The following is a 15,576-nucleotide window of genomic DNA, read 5'->3' on the forward strand; positions in this document are numbered from 1 at the left end:
TTTGTAGAAGCGCTACGGAGCGACTGAAACACGGTTCTTGTTGATGGAAGTTGTCTGGTGCACATTTTGAGAGTATGTGTGTGATTGCACTTCTTCGCATACCTTTCCCAGTTTGGCAAACCCCCCCCACAAGTGTTTTGGCGGCACTTTTTACATCCACACACACACAGGTACAAAGAGTACCTGTACACTCCTCCTCCTTCCCCCCCGCCCCCATTCCCCCACCCCGGGGACGTGAGGCCCACTTCCGGAAAGCTACAATAATAATAATAGGCAGTCAGGGCATTCTTAAAGGCCTACTGTAATGCGATTTTCTTATTTAAACGCGGATAGCAGGTCCATTCTATGTGTCATACTTGATCATTTCGCGATATTGCCATATTTTTGCTGAAAGGATTTAGTAGAGAACATCGACGATAAAGTTGGCAACTTTTGGTCGCTAAGACAAAAGCCCTGCCTCTACCCCAGTGGTTCTTAACCTTGTTGGAGGTACCGAACCCCACCAGTTTCATATGCGCATTTACCGAACCTTTCTTTAGTAAAAAAAAAATATATATATATATATTTTTTTTCAAATTCAAGACAAAGTTATGTTTTTGGTAACACTTTAGTATGGAGAACATATTCTAAGTAAAAAATACTTAATTTTGAGTTATTTGGTCAGGGTTAGGGTTATAATAAGGCTATGCCGAACAAGGCATTAATAAGTACTTAATAATGACTAGTTAAGAGCTAATATGTTACTAATTTGCATGTTGACAAACAACTAATTAATGCTGAATATGTTCCCCATACTAAAGTGTTACCATGTAGTTTTTACTGGTACATAAAATGAATGAACATCAACTTGTTCAAACAACAAAACCAACACAGTGCATAAACTCACAACAAATTACACACCATCAAATCAGTCTGACTTCTGTTGTTGCTGTATCTGTAATATGCCGATAGGGAGAAGATTTTATTTACACGATGAGTCGGGTGTGTCTTGACCTCCACCGAACCCCTGAGCCCGACTCACCGAACCCCTAGGATTCCATCGAACTGCTCTACCGGAAGTCGCAGACGATGACGTCGCAAGTGTGGGGGCTCCTCACATTCACATTGTTTATTATGGGAGCCTCCAACAAAAAGTGCTATTTGGACCGAGAAAACGACAATTTCCCCATTAATTTGAGCGAGGATGAAAGACTCGTGTTTGAGGATATTGATAGCGACGGACTAGAAAGAAACGATTGCATTGGGACGGATCCCGATGTTTTAGACACATTTACTATGTTAACTCTGGGAAATCCCTTATCTTTCTATTGTGTTGCTAGTGTTTTAGTGAGTTTAATAGTACCTGATAGTCGGAAGGGTGTCTCCACGGGTGTCTTGACGCGCAGTGTCTCAGGGGAGTCGAGGGCACCTATGGACGGCACAAGCTCGACTTTTCTCCGGTAAGAATTTACTTTTTAACCACAATTTTCTCACTGAAACCTGCTGGTTAACATTTGGTAGGGATCCATGTTGGCTTGACCGCGCTCTGATCCATAGGAATGTTTCACCTCCAGGAATTTTAAACAAGGAATCACCGTGTGTTTATGTGGCTAAAGGCTAAAGCTTCCCAACTCCATCTTTCTACTGTGACTTCTCCAATATTAATTGAACAAATTGCAAAAGATTCAGCAACACAGATGTCCAAAATACTGTATAATTATGCCGTTAAAGCAGACGACGTCTAGCTGTGTGTGTGTGCAGCGCTCATACTTCCTAAAACCCTGTGACGTCTTGCGTACACGTCATCATTACATGACGTTTCGAAGACGAAACTCCCGGGAAATTTAAAATTGTAATTTCCCGTGAGTTTCTTGTTGAAAACGTCGCGGAATGATGACGCGTACGCGTGACATCACGGACTGTCAGGAAATATTAGCGCTGCACCACTAGCGGCTAAAAGTCGTCTGCTTTATTTGCATAATTACACAGTATTTTAGACATCTGTGTTGCTGAATCTTTTGCAATTTGTTCATTTAATAATGGAGACTATAAAGAACAATGCTGTTGGTGGAAAGATGTGGATTGCGGCTGTCTTTAGCACCGAGACACAGCCGGTGTTTCTTTGTTTGTTGGGAAGCGGAGCAGTCAAGCGAACATGTTTTCGGATGGGAAAATTGTGATATATATCTTACCGGAGAAATCAGTGGATTATTCGTCGTCCTGCAGCAGCTGTCAAAAAAGGTAGCTGTGAGCTTGGCTCCTCGGCTTCTCTCTGAGACACTGTGTGTTCACCCCAGCCATCCGACCTCGAGGTATGTCTTTACAATCTTTAAAATCTCACTAAAACACTATTAAAACAATAAGCAGATAAGGGATCTTCCAGAATTATCAGAGTAAATGTGTCTAATTACATCTGATACGCTCACACTGCCGCCGCCCAGAGCCGTCGCTTTTTTTTCCTAGTCCTTCACTATCAATATCCTAATTCACGAATCTTTCATCCTCGCTCAAATTAATGGGGAAATTGTCGCTTTCTCGGTCCGAATTGCTCTTACTGCTGGTGGCTCCCATTATAAACAATGTGAAAATGTGTGGACCCCTGCAACTCGTGACGTCACGTGCACATACTTCCGGTAAAGGCAGGGCTTTTCTCTTAGCGACCAAAAGTTGCAAACTTTATCGTCAATGTTCTCTTAAATCCATCTCCACTAATAGCAGGTCCATTCTATGTGTCATACTTGATCATTTCGCGATATTGCCATATTTTTGCTGAAAGGATTTAGTAGAGAACATCGACGATAAAGTTCGCAACTTTTGGTCGCTAATAAAAAAGCATTGCCTGTACCGGAAGTAGCAGACGATGTGCGCGTGACGTCACTGGTTGTAGGGCTCCGCACATCCTCACATTGTTTATAATGTGAGCCTCCAGCAAGAGCTATTCGGACCGAAAAAGCAACAATTCCCCATTAATTTGAGCGAGGATGAAATATTCGTGGATGAGGAAATTTAGAGTGAAGGACTAGGGGAAAAAAAAGGCGATTGCATTGGGAGCGATTCAGATGTTTTTAGACACATTTACTAGGATAATTCTGGGAAATCCCTTATCTTTCTATTGTGTTGCTAGTGTTTTAGGGAGTTAAATAGTACCTGATAGTCAGAGAGGTTTGTCCATGGGTGTGTTGACGCCAGTCTCTGAGGGAAGTCACAAAGCTGCAGCAGGACAGAAGCTCCGCTGATCCCCGGTAAGAGGCGACTTATTTCCACAATTTTCTTACCGAAAACTGCCGGTCGACATGTAGTCGGGATCCATGTTCGCTTGACCACTCTGATCCATAGTAAAGCTTCACCTCTGGGAATTTTAAACAAGGAAACACTGTGTGTTTGTGTGGCTAAAAGCTTCCCACCTCCATCTTTCTACTTTGACTTCTCCATAATTTATTGAACAAATTGCAAAAGATTCAGCAACACGGATTGTCCAAAATACTGTGTAATTGCGCGATGAAAAGAGACAACTTTTAGCCGTAAGTGGTGCTGGGCTAGTATGTCCCCTCCAACCAATAACGTCACAAACACGCGTCATCATTCCACGACGTTTTCAACAGGAAACTCTGCGGGAATTTTAAAATTGTAATCTAGTCAACTAAACTAGCCGTATTGGCATGTGTTGCAATGTTGATATTTCATCATTGATATATAAACTATCAGACTGCGTGGTCGGTAGTAGTGGGTTTCTGTAGGCCTTTAAGTTCATGGGAGGGTTCTGCGTGAAAAGTGTTTTTTTTTTTTTTTTGTAATTGCATTTTGAGAGCTACAATTTTTTGAAGTTGGGCAGCAAGGTGAATAGGGGTTTGTGCGTCTGCCTCACAATACGAAGGTCCTGGGCATTGTTCCCTCTAATTTTTCATGTGTGCGAGCAAACGCACAAACTCCCTGAGCATTCAGTGGAGCACATGTGAGCAACATCAGTCATGCACACTGTGGCCACACCAGCGTCACACCTGTTCCAAACCTGACATCATAACAATTTAAATGTTTAATTAAAATAATTTTCTGATATAAGTAATCTTGCCCTCTTACAATGACAATAACAAAAAAACATGTTTTTCATGAACTATGTACTAGTACATCCATTGCTTTCAGTCCCCCAGGCGGGGGGGAGGGCGATACCCACATATGCGGTCCTCTCCAAGGTTTCTCATAGTTATCATTGTCGACGTCCCACTGGGATGAGTTTTTCCTCGCCCCTATGTGGGCTCTACCAGGGATGCCGTTGTGGTTTGTGCAGCCCTTTGAGACACTTCTGATTTAGGACTATATAAATAAACATTGATTGATTGATTGATTGATTGATAGATATTGTATGTATGTCTGGCTGCGGGTCCTGCCTTTAAAAGAAATGTTACCCTTTCAGAGATTACATTTAGTTCCTGTAATTTTCTGTCTGTAAAATACATCTTTTTATTAGCATTTATGAAATCTAGTGAGAATATTTCATGAATAATATCCTAAGATTAACATTCTTAATAAATGGCAGTAAAATAAACACACCTGATTGAGGAGTCAGAGTGTTACATTCTGGCATTTAGACATTGTGTGGCGTTAGGGTTGTCTGACTTTTTGTGTGGCCATAAACGCAACACTGGCTAAGTGCCATGAGTGCTTGTGTTGGTGCAGGTGAAAGAGCAAGCGGCTTCTTTTGAAACGATGAATGACAAAGTTGGTTTAAGCCTGGTTTGTATGGTCGAAAATTACCAGTTTTTATAGATAAAAGGTTTTTTTTACTCATGTTTTTGGTGTGGTTACAAACAGTTTTGCTCAATAAAGTGATTGATGGAATTCCTGTCCGTAAAGTGTCTCGACAGACGATAATTGAACTGTGTTGAAAAATATTGTTTTATTCTTTGGGGCCACTCTTGTTGTCACTTGTCACTCATAGAGTTGCATTGCAAAATCATACAGAATAAATGGTGATGTGTTTATTTTGTTTAAAGTTCAGATGGGATTTTTGATTTTCTGCGCGGCATTAATTTGCTGTGCGCAGAGGACTCGTGAGCAGTGCGCAATTGCGCAGGCGCGCACCTTCGAGGGAACGTTGGTGCTGGGTTCGATTCTCGGGCTTGAGATCTTTCTGTGTGGAGTTTGCATGTCCTCCCCGTGACTGCGTGGGTTCCCTCCTGGTACTCACTTCCAAAGACATGCACCTGGGGATAGGTTGATTGGCAACACTAAATTGGCCCTAGTGTATGAATGTAAGTGTGAATGTTGTCTGTCAATCTGTGTTGGCCCTGCAATGAATTAGCGACTTGTCCAGGATGTACCCCGCCTTCTGCCCAATTGTAGCGCTGATAAAGGCACCAGCGCCCCCCTGATGCCAAATGGGATAAGGGGTGGAAAATGGATGGATGAATGGATTTGTTGAAGTTAGAATTATTTATTTTTAGTCTTAAATTATCCTATATTTTGGAAAAATGAACTAGAAAACATCGTAGTTCCCTTTTATTATGTGTCATTTATGCATGATATAAAAACAAACCCAAATGGATTAGTTTATTATGTTAATAAGTATATTAAATCAGCCCCTGTGAATGAATGTGAGTGTGAATGTTGTCTATTTGTGTTGGCCCTGTGATGAGATGGCGACTTGTCCAGGGTGTACCCCGCCTTCTGCCCGATTGTAGTGCTGAGATAGGCTCCAGCGCCCCCCGCAAACCTGAAGGGGATAAGTGGTAGGAAATGGATGGATGGATTTGTTGAAGTTAAGAATTAATTATTTTTTGTATTAAATTATCCTATATTCTGGAAAATGAACTATAAAACATAATAGGTACCTTATTATATTGTGTCGTGAATGCATGATATTAAAAAACAAAACAAATGGATTAGTTTATTATGTTAATAAGTATGTTGAGTAAGCCCCAGTGAATGAGTGTGACTGTTGTGTGTGTTGGCCCTGCAATGAGATGGCGACTTGTCCAGGGTGTATATCGCCTTCCGCCCGATTGTAGCGCTGAGATAGGCTCCAGCACCCCCCGCGATACTGAAGGGGATAAGCGGTAGAAAAAGGGTTGGATGGATTTGTTGAAGTTTAGAATTAATTATTTTTTGTCTTAAATTATCTTATATTTTGGAAAATGAACTATAAAACATAATAGGTCCCTTTTTTTGTGTGTCATGAAATGCATGTTATATATTAAAAAAAAATTATTATTATGTTAAAAAATATGAAGAATCATGTATTTGTGTATTTTGGTAATTTTAAGGTTACAGCAGTACATTATTTTCAGAGACTCATCACATTGTTCACTTTTCCTAACAACAACACTTCTAATCATGGCACATTTCATCATGCAGAAAGCAGTGCACAATACAAATAAATGATGAATGAAATAGATAAATTAACATTATACATAATGTTTATCTTGTTGGCAAAGATGGCTACGGGAGAAGGGTAAAGGAGAATCACACAAACGCTATATCTATGCTTTGTTATGAGGGCTTTCTTATCCTTAATAGTGTTTCTCACCCTTTTTGTCAAAGTGCTGGTGCTTGCAACTTTCTTTGGCACCATGGTAGCTGATTTTGCAGCCCATGATAATCACACACACTTAATCAATTCACGGTTGAAATGATCATGTCAAAGTTGGGGATTGTTGGCATACTTTGAATTAATCAGAGTAGTGTTGTGAATACGACTCATTATTTGTCTAGATAATTCCCTTAATCATTGCTCAGTGTGTGTATTATAATCAGATATGGTCACAAGTGTGTGGAATGTGAAACTGACCTTGTTTGGAGAGTGTTTGTTTTAGCCACTCATCTTCGGGCACAACATCCACACAGCTGTTTATTATTAATTCATCTTATTAATATTCATATTCTTGTTTACTTACCTGTACGTCTGCTTATAAGGTATGCACGATAAATGTCGGACAGATGATTATGGTGCCGATTTGAGGAATTATGACATCCTACAGATGAATTCGATGACAATAAAAAATAGACGAGATTACCCATACTGCGGTGTAGGTGGGTTAGGTTGAACAAATCAAGCGCTCCTTTTCTCCTTCCTCATAGGGTGTCATACACTTCCATTGTTTTCCCTGTAAACAAACAAGGTGTCGATCGTGTGGGACTCTTTTACTGTTTCAGAGGAAACTGTCACTTGCAATTTACCTCAAATGTTCTGCAAACATTCTGCGAGGAGGAGAAAAACATCAAGGTTAAAAAAATATCAGCCGCATGAAACACCAGCATTTCCACAACAGTGTTTTTAAAGCCCAAAGAAAGTTGCGCACAAGCGACCGTTAAATCTAAATTTGGAAAAGGAAACATAAATATGTTATCACTATCGGTTTGGAAAAGCAGGAAGTTATCTGTTTGGTATTGGCTTGAAAAAAAAAAAACGTAGTTGATCACTCCTGCCATTTATAGGAGCTTTGACTTGCATTTTTGCAGTTTTAATGAATCTATGCAGTGTTATTTGTCGAGACTGATTTTATTCTTGCACATTCAGAAGTTCAGAACTCTGCCTGTAAATAAAATGTCCAACTTTTATTAATTTCCTCACTTTTCCAGCTTGTCTTTCTCTTTCTTTATAAGCTTTTCTATCTGTAAAAGCGCTTGTTGTGTCTGTAACCCCTCCCCTTCCTACTCAGTGTGTACTCTAAGACACCACAAATTATCTATCTGACCAGTCCGATTCGCCTTAAAACCATCTGCGATTGTTCACTTAAAAGAGTTGTCTAAAAGAGCTGGTTTGTTCGGGACCTACACACCTCTATAGACTGTTGTCTGTAAGGTTCATGACTGGGCAAGACACAGCTTGAATAAACTGCTTTGTTTTGTACTCCCATGTTAGTTTGCTCAAAGGGGAAAGGTGCTTATTTAGTACTGAAGACCACATGCTGATGTGGTATCAAGTTTCCTCTTCAACTAGAAAGGTTCGAAAACAGAATGGCGTATTATTGGGATTGACTAAGCTGTGCTACGTTCAGGGATTGCTAAAAGCGGGGGAAACATGCACGCTGGGTCTTTGCAAGTCAAAGCAGGGTATTGAAAGGAGCTTGTGTCTCTCTCTCTCTCCCTCTCTCCCTCGACTGATTTTGATAATTAAATTCAGCTTTATGCATGGTGCCACAACAATATCGATGTGATATACCGTACCATGTAAGACTTGAATTGTTTTTTTTTAAATTACGCCACATACCCGCTAATTACATTTCTTGATGTTTTCTATTTTAACACAAACCCCAGCAACTTATTCAACTCTTGAATATTCAGGAACAGATCATACATTTGCATCCTCAAATTTTTTTCTCCTGCCTCCATTTAATCAGTTATACAGTTCAACCTGATTCCAGCCTTGTAGTTCCATCATGAATATTCATTGATGTAAACACACTTGCTATGAATAATGCATCCACGGCAGTAATACATTCAGAACACGCCATCCCAAAGCAACAAGAAATAGGATCCAGTCAGACAAGCTTCTTCACCACAGAGGAATGAAAACAGTTGTGTAATTTTATTTTATTTTATTTTTAGCTACAAAGCAAATGACACTTTGTGTTTTGTGATTAAATAAAACCTACACAGCCTGTTCAGTGTCTACTATAACTATAATACTGGACAGTACTTCTATCCCTTGGTGTTAATTTAGAGTTAATCGTAGGGCCGTTGCAGGAATGTGTTTGAGTCTGCAGTCATTTCGAAGAGCGCACTCAAACTTAGTTTTGTTGATGTGTATAAAACCTATCATCCTATCTTTTTGAATCATTGTGTTATTGGGTTGTTCTCTTTTGAAACCATAACCGTATCAAATAGAGGTGGGGGCAAGAGATGCATCGCAATTCGGACGTGGACACTTATAAAATAGATAAGTAATCATCAAAATCGATGTATTTATTGTAAATAAAGTAATGCAGACAGTTGTAAAATTTAGCTGACTGCACTGAGCCACCTCACCAACCAGTTTCTTTATTATGTGGCTCTCATATTCCAGTTATGCACACATTTCCATTTAATGTAATAAATGTGGGACTTACTGTAATTAAACTGTTTCTTATTACAAATGTACTGTTTTTTTAAAGTTGCATGTGATAAATGTTTATTTAGTGAAATAAAAAGGCTCCAGAGGGGACAAGTGGTAGAAAATGAATGGATGGGGGAAAAAAATAAAACTGCATCAATATACATAAAGATGCATCAATAATCGATTTGTATTTAGATCATAGCTCCTGAATCGTAATTGAATGGTGAGGTGCCCAAAGATTCCCACCTCTAGTACCTAATACTGTAGGTTGATGTGTGTAATCAAACTTGGCCTTGTGAGTTTTGTCACATATTTTGTGTGCTTCTGTCCTGTATTATTTTCCCTGTTTACACTGCACACATAATCTTTTCTTTTTTATTGCTAGTCTTAATGCTCCAAAAAGCTTCAAATCTGATTTATTTTGCATCAGATTTGGGCTACATAAGGGGTAGTCCGATTCTGCTCTTTTCAAATGTGACTTCAATCCAAACGCAAATGCGACCTAAATGTGACTTGATTGCGACTTTTATGTCATCTTTAGGCGTGCTACATCATTCGTGTGCGTGAGGATAGATGCAACCTGCCAGCGAAAGTGGATATGTCATCAAAACATCCATTTTTGGTGAGCAAATTCTTTTTTCGGCGGCCGAATTTTCGGTGAATCGCTCATCAATAATGCGTAAATAATACGCTACATGTAATATGTGAAGATATATATTCCATCCATCCATTTCTACCGCTTATTCCCTTTGGGATTGCGGGGGGCGCTGGTGCCTATCTCAGCTACAAAATTATATACTTTAAATCCGAAGAAATATCAATGGTTAAAGACCGGAACTTATGTGTACGCTATGGCATATTTGCTTACATGTGTGTACAGTACATTGCGTAAATTGTTTACATAAGTGAGTTGAACAATAAAGTTAGTGTAAATCTACACTGTCAGTGTCTACTTTACTTAACAGCCATATAAAGATTAGAACCCCCCAAAATGCATTACATCATACATATTCATTCATACATTGTTACTTTAATTCATTTTGTGAGTAAATAACACAAAGTTTTAAGATATGGCTACCGTATTTTTTGGACTATAAGTTGCAGTATTTTTCATAGTTTGGCCAGGGGTGCGACTTATACTCAGGAGCGACTTATGCGTGAAATTATTAACACATTACTGTAAAATATCAAATAATAATATTTAGTTCATTCACGTAACAGACTAGACGTATAAGATTTCATGGGATTTAGCGATTAGGAGTGACAGATTGTTTGGTAAATGTATAGCATGTTCTATATGTTATAGTTATTTGAAATACTCTTACCATAATGTTACGTTGACATACCAGGCATGTTCTCAATTGGTTATTTATGCGTCATGTAACGTACACTTATTCAGCCTGTTGTTCACTATTCTTTAGTTATTTTAAATTGCCTTCCAAATGTCTATTCTTGGTGTTGGTTTTTATCAAATAAATTTCCCCCAAAAATGCGACTTATACTCCAGTGCGACTTATCTTTTTTTCCTTTATTATGCATTTTCGGCAGGTGCGACTTATACTCCGAAAAATACGGTGCTTTTATCTTGCAAAGTGGTAGTAGCGACTTTCTTGGTCATTTACGGAATCCGGTCAACTTCCTTTGTTTTCACTTTTATCGAATTAACACAGTAGAACAAATTCCAACTTCCCGAGGATGCTATTTATTAGTTGAAAGAGTGTCCGGGAGCCAGTTAGAATGAGTGCTGCTAAGGTAATAAAAAAACTAAAATACATCTGAAGTTAGTTGCAGATTTTAGACACTAGATAGCAGTAGAGTAAAAAAATGTTTAACACTACACAGTAGTTTGGAAAGTAAATAATTAAACCAACACATTGGAGGTGTCAGGATGTTGCAACAAAACTAAAGACACGTTTCTGTTATTGGGTGAATATCACGGTTTCTCTTGTTCCACCATGCAGTGAATCCACAAAAAGACACGCACCCACACTAGTGTTATGAGAGTCGCGACTGTCTGTGTGCTCCTTTTAAGAATGGCAGCATGTTGTGTGAGTGACGTCATTAAGCAAGCGGTAGCATGCAAGTGCAGTACTAGAGGCGACTGGCGGATGTAGAAATGCAGAAATAAGAATAAAGCGATGAAATAGTCATAAATCGGCGGCCTCATCAGTTTGACCCGAAAGCGGAGCTTGGCAGACTCACTGTTAAAGTGAAGGGTATTACCCAAATGAAAACATTGGCCCCGGAGAGAATGTCTCCCATGCGCTCATCAACTAGTCTGGGACTGGTGTGTCCCTCCCATTGCTCATGGAATACTGTTAAGTAATTAGCTGTTAGCTTGTCCCTCTCATTGCTTAGCGACACTTCCAGTTTCCTGTAGTCCCATAGCGCGAGTGACTTTATGAAACGAATCAATCAATCAAAGTTTACTTATGTAGCCCTAAATCACAAGTGTCTCAAAAGGCTGCACAAGCCCCAACGGCATGCTCGGCTCAGATCCCACACAAGGGCAAGAAAAAACTCAACCCAATGGGATGACAATGGCAAAACTTGGAGGGGACCGCAGATGTGGGGACCCCTCCCCTGGGCGACCGGTGCAAAGGACGTGGAGTGGATCTGGCATAATATTGTGAGAGAAGGTGTCGCACTTTACAGTTGTGTGTTGCATGTTCCACAACAAAACACAACAGGCTGGCACATGATTCCATGAATGAACACTAAAGGACTGTCTCCATGATAACATTCTGTATTACTGCAAAAATCTCAGCCAATCACTTAACAGTATTCCTGCTGGCCCCACTATGGACTGGACTCTCACTATTGGGTTGGATCCACTATGGACTAGACTTTAACAACATTATTACGGTAGACCCACTCGACATCCATTGCATCCGGTCTCCCCTAGAGGGCGGGGTTACCCACATCTGCGGTCCTCTCCAAGGTTTCTCATAGTCATTCACTTTGACATCCCACTGGGTTGTGAGTTTTTTCTTGCCCTTAGGTGGGCTCTAAACCGAGGATGTCGTAATGGCTTGTACAGCCCTTTGAGACACTTGTGATTTAGGGCTATATAAATAAACATTGATTGATTGATTGATTGATTTAAATAGAACTACTTTTGAACTTATCAATTGTGCTAGCAGTTTCCGTACATCACAATAATAATGATTACATGCAATATTTAGCACTTATTTTGGATATCAGTTGATCAGATCCTTGTTGTATTGTGCGGGTGTATGATGAATATCATGCGCAGTGGAGGAGAATGTGGGCCTGTCTAAGTTTGGTCTTTGTGTCATGTTGAATCTCTGTGTGCATTAACTCCTCCCCAGCCTTCCCGTGTAACGGTGCTAATAAGATGGTTATTTAAAGTTGTCTGTGCTGGGTAATTGTCTGTTGCGATGTTCCACTGCAGTCTTTTTTCAGTAATATTGTACACGTTCAATTGGATGCTGATCTTTCAACTATTGTGCATTAAAAGGCTACTTGTCAATGTCATCCCGTGTTGTGGTTTGGATTAAGAAAAAGTATGTACGCAATTCTGTAATGCTGGGTTGCATATGACATCACGTCCACTTTGCTTTGTCGCGGTGTGATTCACATGATGGTCAACAAGCTTGAGCATAGCGTTAAATCAAGTGACAGGCATTACTAAATGAAGAGTTTGAACTGGAATTTCTGCATTGCTATGCTGTTCCAAGGAATTAAAGGCCTACTGAAACCCACTACTACCGACCACGCAGTCTGATAGTTTATATATCAATGATGAAATCTTAACATTGCAACATATGCCAATACGGCCAGTTTAGTTTACTAAATTGCAATTTTTAATTTCCCGCAAAGTATCTTGTTGAAAACGTCGCTGAATGATGACGCGTGCGCGTGACATCACCGGTTGCAGCGGAGATGTTCTTCCAGCACCGGTTACGGCAAAAAGTAGTCTGCCTTAATCGCATAATTACACGGTATTCTGGACATGTGTGTTGCTGAATCTTTTGCAATTTGTTCAATTAATTATGGAGACTACAAAGAAGAAAGATGTTTGTGGAAAGCGGTGTATTGCGGCCGGCTGTAGCAAAACAAACACAGCCAAAGTTTCTTTGTTTACATTCACAAAGATGACGGTGAAGCTTTAATATGGAACAGAGCGGTCAAGCGAACATGGTTCTCTACCACATGTCAACCGGCAGGTTTTGGTGAGAAAATTGTGGTAATAAGTCGGCTCTTACCGTAGACAAAGAGGCAGCTGTGACTCTCTTGGCTCCTCCGTGGCCTCTCTGAGACACTGGCGGTCACCACACCCCTCCGACTTTCAGGTATGACTATATAATCTCACTAAAACACTAGTAACACAATAAGCAGATAAGGGATTTTCCAGAATTATCCTAGTAAATGTCTAATAGCATCTAAATCGCTCCCACTGCCCTCGTCTTTTTTTTCTTCTTCTAATCCTTCACTCTCACTATCCTCATCCACGAATCTTTCATCCTCGCTCCAATTAATGGGGAAATTGTCGCTTTCTCGGTCCGAATCGCTCTCGCTGCTGGTGGCCATGATTGTAAACAACGTGCGGATGTGCGGAGCTCTACAACCAGTGACGTCACGCGCACATCGACTGCTAATTCCGGTACAGGCAAGGATTTTTTATTAGCGACCAAAAGTTGCGAACTTTATTGTCGATGTTTTCTACTAAATCCTTTCAGCAAAAATATGGCAATATTGCGAAACGATCAAGTATGACACAGAATGGACCTGCTATCCCCGTTTAAATAAGAAAATCTAATTTCCGTAGGCCTTTAAATACAGAGATGGGTCTTTATTGAAAAGTATTTCCAAACACAAATGGTTCATAAACTGAATAAAGTCAGGGAAATTACGAAAATGCGTTATGGGAAATGGCTATCAATTATAACTTTCATCTTGTGGAATACAGTCGAACCATGTGTGTGTCTGGTTCCATAACTTTGTCAAAAGTTTGTGTGTACATATGATTTGTTTGAGAAACTTTCTGTCTTTCAATCGAGTTTTGATATATCGGTAGTGCTTAAGAGCAGAACTAAGCACAAAAAAGAAAGTAAAATCGATTGCATTAGTTGGTTTGTGTTTTTAAGTCATGCTGTAGTTGCTATGCCTAACTACAAAGACCTGATTGTGAACATAAACTAACGTCATGTTGAGTCCTTTTAATGAATAGTGTGATTATTCGCCCAATCCACTGTTTTTGTTGTCAATTTTCATAGTAGCAATTAAGTTTAGTTGTTGTGCAGGAAAGTTAAAGGCTTTATTCAACATGGATGACCACATTATAGAGTCTTTGGGGATATTTGTTAGCATGAACAAAATATCCTTTGTAGTATTGAAAAACTATACGAATAAATCTCTTGTAGGCTCAGCAGCATACAGACTCCTGATACCGCTAAATATTGTTTGAAACCAAACATTGCTGAACAACATGAGAATCCAGCTAAACAGTAAGACAAAATACAAACTTAGCATCAATAAAACAACTCTATTTTCTTCCACCGATTATTGCTTAATTTGTGGACCCGTCAGGTGTTTAGACATTATGTGACTCCAATTTTTTTTCTTTAAGTTCTCATAAGTGTTAATGAAGTGTGGTCAAGGCGAGCAGTAACGTATACTTCGGTGATGATCAATGGTTTAAATCTTTTGAAAATTATTTTTCGTAGTGTATAAATCCACCACATCCCATCCATCCATTTTCTACCGCTTGTCCCTTTTGGGTTCACAGGGGGGTCGCTGGAGCCTATCTCAGCTACACCCTGGACAATTCACCACTTCAATGCAGGGCCAACACAGACAGACAACATTCACACTTATATTCACACACTAGGGCCAATTTAGTGTTGCCAATCAACTTATCCCCTAGTGCATGTCTTTGGAGGTGGGAGGAAGCCGGAGTACCCGGAGGGAACCCACGCAGTCACGGGTAGAATATGCAAACTCCACACATCCCATTTAAATATTTTTTTATTGGTAGGTATTATTAATAATAATATTAAATATATTTGCCTCCAAACTTTTAAAAATACACCCAAATTTTCAATGATGCAGGTAAATAAACAGGAGCCGAATGAAACCCAGAAGTGCCTCAAGGTCACGTGATTACAGCCCAGCAATAGGAACCTCAATACCTCTTATAAAAGCAAGAGGGATTTATTTACTCAATTACAGAGAATACCAGGTGCCGATTTTAAGATAAAGTGTTTGTTGAAAGCGTTCCTTTTATGTGAACAAATTAATTTTAATCATACTACATAATGTAAAGGTTTTTCTACAAACACAAAAATACAAAATAAACATCTCATAAAAGTGAGTACACCCCTCACATTAGAGCAACCATCTTTATTTAGTCTTGCACACCTTGGGCCCCTCCGCCTTCTACCTGAAGAGCCACGGGTCTGAACGAGAGATGAGATGAGACATAGCTCTAATACTACTTCCTCAGCAAAGCACCTGTCATCTTGGAGGTGTGCTTGGGCTCTTTGTTGGAAAACTGCCGTGCCTCCTACTCTACTGGAAATACATGATATTATAGGCAGCTG

General features: G+C 39.7%; 1 protein-coding gene across 10 annotated transcripts in view; it reads left to right on the plus strand.

The window, feature by feature from the left end:
* pou2f1b (POU class 2 homeobox 1b) overlaps window positions 1-15,576 on the plus strand; it is a 44,817-nt gene that overhangs the window by 769 nt on the left and 28,472 nt on the right. For 9 of the 10 annotated variants that reach the window (XM_061879247.1, XM_061879253.1, XM_061879251.1 and 6 more), the window contains exon 2: window positions 9,552-9,632. The exons of the other annotated variant lie outside the window; for it this stretch is intronic. In XM_061879247.1, coding sequence (XP_061735231.1) covers window positions 9,584-9,632 — 49 coding nt within the window. In that variant the 5' untranslated portion in view covers window positions 9,552-9,583. The remainder of the gene's footprint in view (window positions 1-9,551; window positions 9,633-15,576) is intronic. 10 annotated transcript variants of the gene reach the window in all.

The sequence above is a fragment of the Nerophis ophidion genome, linkage group LG19 (genome assembly GCF_033978795.1).
Source record: "Nerophis ophidion isolate RoL-2023_Sa linkage group LG19, RoL_Noph_v1.0, whole genome shotgun sequence".
In the NCBI taxonomy this organism is placed as follows: domain Eukaryota; kingdom Metazoa; phylum Chordata; class Actinopteri; order Syngnathiformes; family Syngnathidae; genus Nerophis; species Nerophis ophidion.